At 39.2% G+C, this 13154-nt stretch overlaps 1 protein-coding gene across 1 annotated transcript; it reads left to right on the top strand.

Annotated features, from left to right (window-relative positions):
- Positions 1-283: 283 nt before the first annotated feature.
- LOC100542624 (son of sevenless homolog 1) lies at positions 284-10600 on the top strand. Its single transcript, XM_019612580.1, has 10 exons — positions 284-419; positions 1868-2090; positions 2776-2895; positions 3203-3365; positions 3752-3869; positions 4959-5131; positions 5946-6062; positions 6234-6498; positions 7580-7698; positions 9005-10600. Exons 1-10 carry the CDS (start codon positions 299-301, stop codon positions 9497-9499), a joined length of 1914 nt encoding a protein of 637 aa, XP_019468125.1. The 5' UTR covers positions 284-298; the 3' UTR covers positions 9500-10600.
- The last annotated feature ends 2554 nt before the right edge of the window (positions 10601-13154 follow it).

Below are 13154 nucleotides of genomic sequence, written 5' to 3'. Positions count from 1 at the left end.
TTTCCTGAGTTTTAAACTGTAGATGTGCCACTCCGTTTCAAGTAGTCATGGCTTGTAGGCTTTACAGAATCCATCTTTCAGCAAGGCATAGCTTTACCCAAAAAGTATTAAACTTTTTTTTTTTTTAAAACGAATCATAACATTACTGTGGCTTCTTTAAAGTAAAACATGTCTTTAGCTGGTGAAATGTGGACAGTAGAATGATTTCATTTGTTCTCCTGTTTCTGATTTTTTGTGAACTCTTGACTTCTCAAAGTTTTGAAATGCTAGCCATGTAGATAGACCATGTTGTGGACTGATGCTTTATTTTTACAGAGTATTAAACGTATGTCGACACTGGGTAGAGCACCACTTCTATGACTTTGAAAGAGATGCTGATCTTCTGCAACGTTTGGAGGAATTCATTGGAACAGTACGAGGTATTTATGTTGTCTTATTTGTGTTTATCTTAAAGCATACGTATGGAATGGAATCACTTCTCCTTTCAGTGTCTGGATAAAGAAAAATGTTACTTCCTGCTTATTAAATACTTGAGGGGGAAAAAAAGAGCATAAAAAAACTCAAAACAAAACCTAGTCTTGAAAGTCTGACCTCTGTTCAGAAGAAATAATACTTTATTTACATCCTTAATTATGAGTTCTGTCCAATAAGGTGACTGAAGCCTATGAAAAATAATGAGAATTGAGTGGTGCTCGGGGCGGAATAATTGCTTTGATTGTCCTCGTAAGCTATTGTATGGGGCTGCTGAATCACGGCCTGAACCTCTGATTGACCACCTGAGGCGAGCAATGAGTCAGCCACGGGAGCACAGGTGAAGGCAAATCACCTGTGCTGTAGGAAGGGGTGGAGCCTGGCTGCACCTCTCCTAGACCCATTTAAGAGCTGACTGCCAATGGGGAAGGATCTCTCTGGAGATCCGCTCCATCGGAGTTCATCTCGCAAGCCCAGGACAGGGTGAGTGACTTTCTCTCATTACTCCAATATAAATTATATTAGTCAAGCTCCTGGATAGATAGATAGACAGATAGATACCATCTGTATATCCACTGACTATATACCATCTGTATATCCATTGATTATACAGCTATACGCAGGTGTAATATTTTGTGCATGTTTGGCAGTAGAGACCACTATTTTGTTAAAACAAGGATTTCTCAACTATTTCACAGCCTTCCATGCCAGGCCTATAGATCATCTTGTACAGGTCTTTTCTGTTCCCTTGTAAGAACAACTGGAACAGCTACAGGAATAATTTGTAGGAAAAGACTGCACTGGAAAAGTATTCAGTGCTTCTTAAGCAGAGAATGAGCCAGCTTGACTGTGAATTACTTGTAAATTTTCAGTGAATTTGCCATTGAATGTGTAAAATGCTTAGCCTGTAGAGCTAAACAGGCATTTGTCCTTTGGGTTTAATTCACTGTTTTGATGATAGATGTGATTGAGGGAGAAGCTTCTCTCTCTTCATTCTTCTGTCCTTTGTGATCTGAGGTAAGCAAATACTTTTGCCAAAAATGTGAAGTTGAGGTTTTTCACAGAAGTGCACTTTGGACCAAAAAAAAAAAGTTAGTTCCCGTAAACTCGTAAAGTCAAAAAAATAAAAATACCACTTAAGAGCAGGAGCCTAATTTGAGGTGTTCTGAGTTATGCCTGGGCAAGCTGATCATGCTTAGCATTGACTTTAGAGGGATTCTTCTTTATATATTTGAAAGTTTTGAGAGTTGTGTGGGAATATCATGTATGCCATTCTAAGGAATTGGGTGGCCTTACTGTACTGGGGGAGAGAGTTGCAGTGAAAATGTCCAATTATGCAGATGTCATTGAAAAAGCAGCAGTAAGAGTAACTAAGAAGTAATTTTGTCTCTGCCAGGCAAAGCAATGAAGAAATGGGTTGAATCGATCACAAAGATAATCAACCGGAAGAAGCAGGCACAAGCCATTGGGCCAAGTCACAACATTACTTTTGAAAGCCCACCTCCAGCGATTGAATGGCACATAAGCAAACCAGGACACACAGAGACTTTTGACTTGCTCACTTTGCATCCAATAGAAATTGCTCGGCAGCTCACTTTACTTGAGTCAGATTTTTACAGGTAACTTTCCTCCATTGAAAAACACATGACCAAAAAAAAAAAACACAAAATGTCCTCCAGCATGAAATTGTTTCTGCGGTCCCCTGCTGTGAAGCCCCACGGTAGGTCAAGGGACTTTACCAATATTGTATATTAATTTGTTGTTTTTTTAGAAAACAAAAATCATAAAGCCACTACCTGAATCACAGTCTTACCCTCCCCAATTCAACATGCAGCAGCTGATGTGTACTATTAGTTGCACTGTGCTGCAGGTTTCTCATGATACTTTCCAAGTAGATCAGTCCTTGAGAAGTATGAATGTGAATTAAATCAGTTTTCTTCATATCCTAGTTTGTGAAGTAAATTATGGAACATGTCAGATCTCATCAGATGTCTGTGAGAGGTCGTTCTGGTGCTGGGAGCTCACATCTTATTGTGGTGAATGGATGTGGACTTCATTCTACATTTAGATGAACAGAGTTGATTAATAGTCATATAAATTGAAAAATATTTACATACTAAGAAACCAACCAAACATAAAAATACCACTCGCCCAAGTCACAAGTTGAGTCTGAGATCATAGATGGAACTGAGAATTCAGTTCCAAGTACTAATTTCAAGTTCCCAGGAAGTAAAAAGGGTTTGGAAAAATATCTTTTTTCATGCCTGTAATTACATGTTTTAATGCATGCGTCTGCTTTTCTAGAGCTGTGCAGCCATCTGAACTAGTTGGAAGTGTGTGGACGAAGGAAGATAAAGAAATTAATTCTCCCAATCTTCTCAAAATGATAAGGCATACAACTAATCTTACTTTGTGGTTTGAAAAGTAAGTGACTTTCCTAAATCTGCATGTACACCATTATTAAACATTCGCTGTACATTTGGAAGTATACTGTGAAAAATTCTAGATTGTGATGTTTGGATGCTACATGTGGTCACTGAAAGAATTTTACCGTAACGATCTCAGCCTTTTTAGTCTTTATTCTTAGAAGCAGTCTTTAGTCTAAAAATGTTCAAAACTGTGTCAAATAATTTGATACACGTCTCATACTTGTTTTTGTTACAAATTAATATTTGCTTTTAAAAAACTCAAAAACAGTTCAGCACAAAACCAAATGTTCTTGTTTATTTAGATGCATTGTAGAAACAGAAAACCTAGAGGAAAGAGTAATTGTAGTGAGCCGAATAATTGAAATCCTGCAAGTTTTTCAAGAGCTAAACAACTTCAATGGCGTCCTTGAGATTGTCAGTGCCATGAACTCTGCAGCAGTGTATAGGTTGGATCACACATTTGAGGTACAGTGAATTGTTTTCCATTATTGGTGTGGAAGGGTAATGCAGTACACAGTAGCTAACCAGAAGTCTTTGTGAAGCGTGTCCTTCATTGAAGGAACAGGGAAGGTAAATCCCTTCCTCCCCTCCCTGCTCCTCACCCCCCCCCACAAAAAAAAAAAGAATCACTTAGGATGTAAAAGGAAGGGTTTTTTTTTACCCATTTATTTTTTCTTGATTTCAGAAGCTAGAAATCAATCCTCATTTAAGAAAGGTGGAAAAAGCTACTGAGATCCTGAGATATTGGGGCACTGACTTAAGCATCAGTGGGAGGCCATTACACTCATGATTGTTGCTGGGCTGTGCCGTTACACTGTCTTTACAAGAACCTGTTTCATCTCTCTCTTTAGCAAATTCCCAGTCGTCAGAAGAAGATTTTAGAAGAAGCTTACGAACTGAGTGAGGATCACTATAAGAAATACTTGGCAAAACTCAGGTCCATTAATCCTCCTTGTGTGCCTTTTTTTGGTATGTATCTTTGTTTCTCAGTGAGCTGTATTCTGCATTTGGAAAGTATTGTGAACAGCAGTGAGAAGTCAGTTTTAACAAGATATTCAGGTTTGAATTTCAGCTGCCCAGACATCAAAGCATTTGCTTAAAATAGCAGATATTATTTGTGGGAAAAATAAGTTTATCTGGAATACCTTATTTATATTTGTGCTTTTTTTTTTGCCTTTTTTTTTTTAACCTTAAGTGCAGTTTGAACTGTGTCGTGACTGTAACTGCCTTAAGTGGAAGGTGGGCACTTTTAGAAATATTGATGTTCAACACCTCCAGAGAATTATGCAAATAGCATTTCTGTTCTGTAGCAAGCTGCTTGGACTCTTGTTGCTGATCATTTCTGATTCTCACAGTACGTTGTTCTTGTCCAGCATAGACATCAGACCAGAAATGAAAGAAAATTATTTTAATAGCTTTTTTAGCATTTTAGAGATTTGGGGAAGATGCACTCTAGAGTTCTGCAGAGAAAGACAAGATTAACTAAGAAAACTTATGTCCTGCTTCAGAGATAAGTAGGTTAGCAGGACCAGAAGTGGAGAGTTACAGTTCTCTTAAGCTATGCTCAGAGGGGTCATAATGGCAGTTCCCCACAGGTCATTCATGGACTTAAGAAGTCTTTTCTCTTTTAACATCACAATATGATGTAATTATGAAGGCAGGAGTGGAACAGAAGAATAAAACATTGAAATAGCTTTTTTGAGCTTATCCAGGGTCTCTCACGTAGTAGAGCTGAACTGAGGCAGAGTAGTTCAGAGAAAACACTTCTATGTACTCTTGTGTTGCAGAATGCTCGTAGTATTCAGTTGTGTAAGCTTCCTAAACTGTGGAAAGATGCGAAGACTAAGATTTTGATGCAAAAGGCAGATTTCATGTGAAGGCATATTAAAATATTTAAATTATTGCTTTCAAAATGAACTCTGACTCTTACAGAACCCAACTGAGAATTCTTCTAAGTAATCAAAATACAGAAATTAAGTTAAGAATTATTTGTATTCCATCCATACCATTTCTCTCTGTTCTGCACTATGTATTTAGAATCCTTTGTGTTCTCCCCAGGAATTTACTTAACTAACATTTTAAAGACAGAAGAAGGCAATCCTGAATTTCTAAAGCGGCATGGAAAAGAACTCATAAATTTCAGCAAGAGAAGAAAAGTAGCTGAAATAACTGGAGAGATACAGCAGTACCAGAACCAGCCATATTGTTTAAGAGTAGAATTTGACATTAGGGTAAGTGATATCACTTCCATGTGTCTGCACACAGATACTTGTGTTGATTATGCCAGCTGATAGGCCATAGAGATCAACTGCATTAGGAATGAGCAAAAAGTCTGCATTAACATTTCTGTCAATGTAAGAAGGGAAGTAATCTCCGTGATTGCGGGTTTTTTGTTTTTTTGGGAGGAGGGGAAAGGAGATGAGGGGTTAATTTCAGATGTTGAGGTACTGGTCAATTGTTCTTGGTCATTTCTAAACAGGAACAGAAAGTACCAGATTCTCACTGTCCTCAGTCAGTCACATGCTTGCAGTCAGACCAGTTGTCTGTCTCTTTCTTTGTTATTTCCTTTACTTTTACAGATTTACCTGGCAGCACTATGTGCGCTTCTTATATTGGTGGTGATGATGCTTACAAGTATGTCTGAGGTTGTGTTTATTCTGCTTGATCTTTGGTGTTCATGAGATCTTTTGGTATTTTTTCTTCCACAGAGTTTGACAAAATCATTCTGGGAGCAGTCTTGCCCTGCATCAGTGTAGAGATAGACTGTGTACAACTTCTTCTGAGGGCGTTTAGGCTAACCTGTTCTGATTTTTGCCCTGCAGAAAATACTTAGGGTACTAGCACAGCTAGTTCTGCAGGCCAGGCACAGTGCTAACAGGGTCAAACAGAGCACTGGCAACATGCAAGTTTACTAACTTTAAAATCTGTCCTCGCTACTGACCTGAGTGCTTTCTGTGGAACAGTTAGGATCACTTACACAGTAGGTGGAAACATCACAGAAATGTTTTAGTTGATGTAATTTTTATTTGCCTTCCTGTATTTCAGAGATTTTTTGAAAACCTGAATCCGATGGGAAGCAGCATGGAGACAGAATTTACAGATTATCTGTTCAACAAGTCGCTAGAGATAGAGCCGAGAAATGTGAAGCCTCCACCAAGATTTGTTAGTATTTGTATTCTTTTTCATTTTCTCCCCAAAAATGCTTACATTTGTCTTTCAGAGATAGAAGTGGTCTTAGATCTCTAACTTCATAAATGCAAAACAATACTTTGGTGATGGTTTTTGTTGTTGGTGGCTTTTTTTAATTTTTTTTTGTCTTTTTTGTTATTTCAGCCCAAAAAGTACAACTATCCTCTCAAGTCCCCAGGTGTTCGGCCATCTAATCCAAGGCCAGGTACCATGAGACACCCTACACCCCTGCAACAGGAACCAAGAAAAATTAGTTACAGCCGCATCCCAGAGAGTGAGACAGAAACTACAGCATCTGCACCAAACTCTCCACGAACGCCTTTGACCCCGCCCCCTGCTTCTGCTACTTCAAGTACTACGGATGCCTGCAGTGTATTTGACTCAGATCCTTCAAGTCCTTTTCATGCAAGTAGGTGAAGTAGATAGTGTGCAAAGGCTATATGTTTTTGTGCTATATATTTTGTGATCTTAAGCAGGTAAAACCATGCTTAGTCTACTAAAGTGACTATAGAAACATAATAACTTTTTGTCTCTTTGCAGCAGGAAAAACTTTACGTTTTACTACATTTTTATTGTTAGTTCTTGTTGTAAGGGGAGAAACTGAATAGAATGAGGCATGTTGGGTATTACATGTCTTTGGAGAAACTGTTAAAACAGAAAGACAAAGTTGCATCGTCTTTGCTCATGCATGTCTCAAACCAGTATTCGTAGCATTTGCTGCCAGTTGTGTGTGCGGTGAGTGTGTTTGGTGACTAGTGAGAATAGACATGAATGTTTTGCAGGTGACTTAGTCTACTGCCTGCCATTACAAATCAGTTTCAGGGCGCATGAGTGTTCTTCCTGAATAACTTAAATTCTATGTTGTCCTGCTTTAAATCAATCAAGACATATGACACTACCTTTCTTCTGTCTTCACCAGCATGCAAGGAAGCTCATATTTTATGGTGTGCTTTCAGTAATTTTTACAGGACACGGTGCCCTGTAATGTATGAGGGCTTTCAAAGGAAATACAGGGTTGCACATTGAGCAGGTTGCCACAAAGAGGTGAAGTAACTTGATAAAAGCAGAAGTTGCTTAGCAGTGAAGTGGCATTGCTGATTTCCTGAATATTTCTTCATAAGAAAATATTTGTTCACTGTTGGATTGACACATCAGCTGCAAGTTCAGGATATGGTTTTAGTGCTGTTGTGATACAAGAACAGCTTTGTGGTGTGGGTTTTGATCTTGAGGATTACTTACAAAAGTGTAAGAATTAATGGCCACAGAGGTTTATTGCAGTTCAGAAAAGCAGTTTGGAGTCTTCAAGTTAGGTGGCTGTTCAGTGGTACATTTCTTTAACACCTTCTTGCTTCATGCTGCGTTTTATGAGCAAATAATTTACTAAAGTAAAGGTATGTTGCCTTTAATGAACCTTTATTGGCATGATAAAGGAAATAAGCTGTATTGAACAAAAACTCTTTATTGAGGTTTTTTTGCTCTGTGTTCACTAGGATCTGCTTCTGTGTCATCCATAAGCTTTACCAAAACTTCAGATGAAGCTCACGTTCCCCCACCAGTTCCTCCACGAAGAAGACCAGAATCTGCCCCAGCTGAATCCTCCCCATCAAAAGTAAGTTACAGCTAAAAAGGGCATTTTTTCTAGGAGAAAGGAGAAGATATTTGTAGGAAAAATAAACTTTTAAAGATAGTACTGCATTTTTGAACATCTATATGTTAAACATTAAGCAACCACGTATTTCAGGCCCGCCCAGTTCAGCCTCACCATCTTGCCTGCTCATTTGCTGTGATTAGGTCCTTGTGAGAACTTAAAGCTTTGGACAGATATTTCTGTCTGCCATAATTGTTGTAGAAGATTATTTTGGGTTGTATGGTTTAGGGTAAAGAATTGAAGAAATAGTAATGATGGAATGTGATGAGCACTCCTTAGTCCCCTGAAATAATTCACTACAGTATTTGACTCTGGATGCTGTGCTGCTCATTGCTTTCATTTTCAATTGCCTGTCCTGTTTTCCTGCCTGCTTGAGCCACTGCTACTTTTTCCTTCTGCGTTTGCGAGCCAATCTAGCTTTTGTTTAGACAGTGTTAAATTTCTCTTGGTTTCAGTGGGAGTTGGCTGATGGCTACAGAGAATTGGATAGATTTGAAGACCCCAGTCAAAATTACGTTGTAGCATATATGCCTTTCAACTTTCAAGAGAGCTTCTATATATCACTAAAGCAAGATGTCCTTTTCAGACTGTAGGTGACTGTGTTGTTAGCCAACAGACTTCAATGTGTCACGATCCTATCAAAATGCAGTTGAAAACATTATAGATATGTGTGGTGACAACCAATTACCCTGTGATTGTGGGCTACAACTTGGGAACCATTTGCTTCGTTAATTCTACTTAGCTCCATCTTCTGAGTGTAGTGTATTTTTTTTTTTCCTCTGTTCAGCACCATTTGCTCCTCTTTGTTCCTCATTTTCTTGGAGAAATACCTGGTTATCCATGTATTTCCGTTTCTATTATCCATCGTTGGTGCCTGTTACTAGGGAGGCAGTGGAAGATACCTAGACCTACCCAGCAGGCAGATCTGGAACCAAGATGTTGCTCTGATCACTCCTTGGCTTGCCTTTTTCCCCTTCCATGCATATTCACTCCCTGCATCCCTGCCTATTAACTCAATATTGATATACTCATGCTCTCTCCTGGTACACATCTAGTCTGCTTGTCTTTTCTACGTGCATCATGCTGAGAAACATATTTTTCAGGCGCTGCTTGGCTACTCCCCATCTTCATTGCGCGCTTGCTTGCTGTGTCTCCTGCTTAAGTGGATAGATCAGTCTGCATGGCAGGAGTCCCGCTTCCATTTCACAGCAGGGTCTTGTTCTTTGCCACTCTAAAACTTATTAAATGAAATGTTTGTGTACCTCAGATTACTTCTGCGCACCTGGACAGCCCGCCAGCAATCCCTCCTAGGCAACCAACCTCTAAAGTGTATTCACCAAGGTACTCGGTGCCTGACCGGACCTGCATCTCTGACCCCCCTGAAAGCCCTCCTGTGTTACCACCACGAGAACCTGTGCGAACTCCAGATGTTTTCTCTAGCTCACCACTACACCTCCAGCCTCCACCACTGGGGAGAAAAAGCGAACTTGGTAACACCTTTTTCCCAAACAGTCCCTCTCCATTTACTCCCCCTCCCCCTCAGACACCTTCTCCACATGTAGCACGGAGGCATCTTCCATCACCACCATTGATACAACAAGATGTGGACCTCCATTCTGTCGCTGGACCACCTGTTCCTCCACGACAAAGCACTTCTCAACATATCCCAAAGCTTCCTCCAAAAACTTACAAAAGGGAGCACACACACCCATCGATGCATCGAGACGGACCGCCCTTGCTTCAGAATGCCCACTCCTCCTGAACTGTCCCCTGCGCTGGGAGTTGCGTTTTCCTGGTGCTACGTCTGTTGCTGGCAATGGATGCACTGAACCTGGTGGTGCCAAGGAGTTGGGATGTGTATATGCCAAACACTAAAGACTCTCCAGTAAATTGGAAATGCAGTGTACAGAAACGGAATTGCAAAAACAGACATTCGAGTGGAAGAACTGGTTAACTCGCTGTTCTTGTTCTAGTATGCCAGTCATTGTTCTAAGATAATTGGACAACTGATTGTACCAGAAAACAGACTTGAGGGACTTCTTTGGCCAATGAGCAGAGACTGTATTTGTGTAATGATCTGTAATGTCCAGTACAGGAAGGAAAACAGCCTTGTATCCATCGGTTCCATACAGTGGCACAGTTTTTGGAATGAGAACATTATGCACTTTTTTTAAATCTCAAACAGGGAACTTTGTATCCTTCTTAATTTTCTTTTGCTTTACTCCCTGCTTTAAAATACTTTCCTAAAATTGTGAGAAGGACTGTGAGGAAGATCTGTGGTACCTAACTGAGTTAGACTTTAAGGCGTAGCACTGTATTGCGGTCCTGTTTACAAGTTGTTACGATGAGTAGTAGGGGGTACCTAGGCTTCACCAAAGAGGTACTTTATTATTATTTTCTGAAATATTGTGGTGCCAGTTCGAAAATAAATTTTTGCCAGAAAGCATAATGTCTAATTACTGCTTTCTTTAGGTAGAGCAGATGAAAGTCTTACATCATTACAGTGACAGCAAATTGTCTTTAAAAGGCAGCACTATCATCTGAAATAAATATACTACTACATTTAGAAGACTGTTAATTTCTGCTAGGTTATGTCACATTCTTTTTAAGGTTTACTGATAATCCATTTCATGGCTAGTAGCTATTTTTTTGGTCATGCCATGAAAAGAGTCACTTGTGAAAAAGAGCACTCACTGGCCAACTTCCATAGCTATTGTCATATTTTACTAACAATAGATTAATCAGCATACATAGAATTGCCTTGCAGTTGCATAAATCATGTGTATATAGTGAATGTTGCATAAATATACTTGCAGATTGTTTTTAATTTAATTGAAATAAAGATACAAATATGTTTGGCTGACATATGTTAAATTATTACATGGACAAATTACAACTCTTTTTTTTTTTAGTTAAGCACTGGAGGATATGAAAGTACATGTTTTGGTACATTTTTCCCAGTTCAGTCTGTCTACTTCAGTTATAAGAGTCTCAAAAGATGGCATATGTATCAAAGTAATATCTCAGGATAGGTTCATCGCAAAGTGAATTATTATGTAAGACTTCCTCAGACCTCTTGTATGTCACTTGTTAGGGAAATTCAAACTTATATTAATCTTTACAGTAGCTTGCTGTCTGAAATAGACATGACAGAACATATACTGGCATAAGTTTCATGACATGGATTATCCATAAACCTGTGCAGTTTTTTAACTCTAGACAATACAGTAATGCATGCCAGCTGTTGAAGAAAGAACTCTGTAGTCACCATTACAGTATGTTTGTGAAGTATCTCACCTTCAGTTAATGAGGTTTGTGAGTCTTAAGTAAAATTCTGTCTTGTATCTTTGGGAGAAGAGTACATTTCAGCATCTTGAGAAGTTGTGTCACTAGGGATGATGTCAGTAGACTGGTGATAAAGCTTACCTTTTTAATGCTTTCTGCAATGCCATTGATCAATGCACCTTATCTTTTTGTGTGGTCTTTACATTTCAGAAAGTGTTTTGATCCCATCAACAAAAAACGGCAGTTTTTATCATGGACAAATGTTGTAATGTGTCAGTTGTCTTCTTTCTTTGATGTCTAAAATTTTATTTTGAAACATTTTTCTGGCAAATGAAGAAAAATGAAGATCTCTATCCGTTGGCTTCAGAAGAGAGTGTTCTTACAGGGGAGCTTGGCAGAAACACTCAAGCTACAGGAGGTATAATTTAGATTACTGGTTCTTTGGATGTAAACAGCACGATGGACATAATGTTGAAAACATCATATAAATTATTAGCGCATCCATGGATTACCAGGAAAAGCTCCTTAAGTTTAGACTTTCTGATCTTTCTCTCTCCTTCTGTGCTATTTAGTAGTCAAGGCAGACCAGGCAGAAGGAATACTCAGCTTCTGAGGTGGTCCAACTAGAATGGAAGATGTCACCTTGCTCCTGCTCATCAACAGGCCTCTTGAATGTCAATAGGCCTCTATTTTCCTTTGTGAAATGGGCAGGATGCTGACTTGCATCCCTGTAGTTGAGGTTAAAATTCCCTTATTGGTGGGGTACTCGGACAATAGGTGATAATGATAACCATGCAAGAATCTAGCTTAAATTTAGCACTTTAGAACCCAGCAGAACAGGTCAGGCGTGCAGTGAACAAGTCATTGTGTTGACTCAGCTACAAACAAGAAAGAAAAAGAACCAAACCTATTGCATTTAGGGTGGGAGTTTTGAGTACAATTTGTAAGCCTCCGATTCGTCTCATGGCAGTTTTGTTAGTAATTATTTAACCTACAATAACTTTTTTATTTGGTTGATGTTTGCTTTACTAACAATACTTCTTATGTGGAAAATGAATTAATTTTTATGATGTTATGTGGCTGTGGCTAAAATGACTCTGGAATGATCTGGTGTGACTCGAGGTGACAACGTGCTGGATAAAGAAATGTGTTTGCTTGAAGGCTGGTTTGGATGAGTTGCTGTGCATCTCTGGAGTGCCTTACAAGTGGGTAAGAGCTGAAACAGGAGCTGTGTGGCTATGTGGTTAAAAATGTGAAGTGCTTAAATAGATCAGAAATTTATGGCTGAGCTGTGTCACCTCAAGATTTCTACTTCAAGTGTAGGCTAAAGCGACAGTGGACTGTGATTGGGTTTGTTCATTTTCTTCCAGAAAAAATGTCGTAGCTGTGTGTTTGCTTAGAGAAGCCCTCTGGAAATTGAGGAGTGCTGATATTGCAAGCACTGTGCATTTACTTTCTCAGGAAACCATCTCTAACCCGTTTCTGTAATATGTCTCTCTTAAATCAGGGAGAGAGTGGTCTTTCTTGGTGAGAGTGTACTCATGCTAATGCATGGGATTTACATACTTTGGGATTTAGACTGACAGTCACTGGATGTGTAATCATTTTTCTTCTATGGGTTGATTCAAAAGCAGTTGTGTTACTATTAAGTCAGTAGACTGTTGTGCTTGTGATAGAGCGTTTTATTTTATTGCACACAAGGGAGGGTGCTTGCACACAAGCTGAAGAGCTGCTTGATCTAATTTGCATCGCAGCAGACTGTGCTGTGTTATACTGAGTTAGTTCACTTTGCGGCTCTTGTCCAGTTGTTAGGTGTGGTATTTTATCGAGGCAGCCTCTACTGCTGGCATTTCTGACAGTACTGCCATTTCAGCTCTGCTAGAATGCCCCAATTATTAATGTTTGTCTTACAATTTAGAAGCAAGTGAAACAAAATGTTACTTAAAGCTTTCTTAAAGCTTTGCTGCTGCGAGCAGTGCATTTAGTTGCTGTGAGCAGTGCATTTAGCTGTAGCATGTTAAGGTCCTTCCTTGGCTTTCTCTTCAAAGCTAATGTCTTTTCCAGACAGGAAGAAGGAGCTTAGTCAGGATATTTTAAGGTAATATTTTGAAGTTTGAAAAATCTCATGGTTA

The sequence above is a fragment of the Meleagris gallopavo genome, chromosome 2 (assembly GCF_000146605.3).
Source record: "Meleagris gallopavo isolate NT-WF06-2002-E0010 breed Aviagen turkey brand Nicholas breeding stock chromosome 2, Turkey_5.1, whole genome shotgun sequence".
Classification (NCBI taxonomy): Eukaryota; Metazoa; Chordata; class Aves; order Galliformes; family Phasianidae; genus Meleagris; species Meleagris gallopavo.
The sequence above is the reverse complement of the archived record's forward strand: the minus strand, read 5'-3'. Positions and strand labels throughout refer to the sequence as shown.

Excerpts from the sequence above, each read along its gene's own strand:
- LOC100542624 (XM_019612580.1), top strand. The coding sequence starts at position 299 with ATGCTTTATTTTTACAGAGTATTAAACGTATGTCGACACTGGGTAGAG. Across the intron at positions 3,366-3,751 it reads GGTTGGATCACACATTTGAG|CAAATTCCCAGTCGTCAGAA; the intron begins GTACAGTGAATT and ends CTCTCTCTTTAG. Across the intron at positions 5,132-5,945 it reads GAGTAGAATTTGACATTAGG|AGATTTTTTGAAAACCTGAA; the intron begins GTAAGTGATATC and ends CCTGTATTTCAG.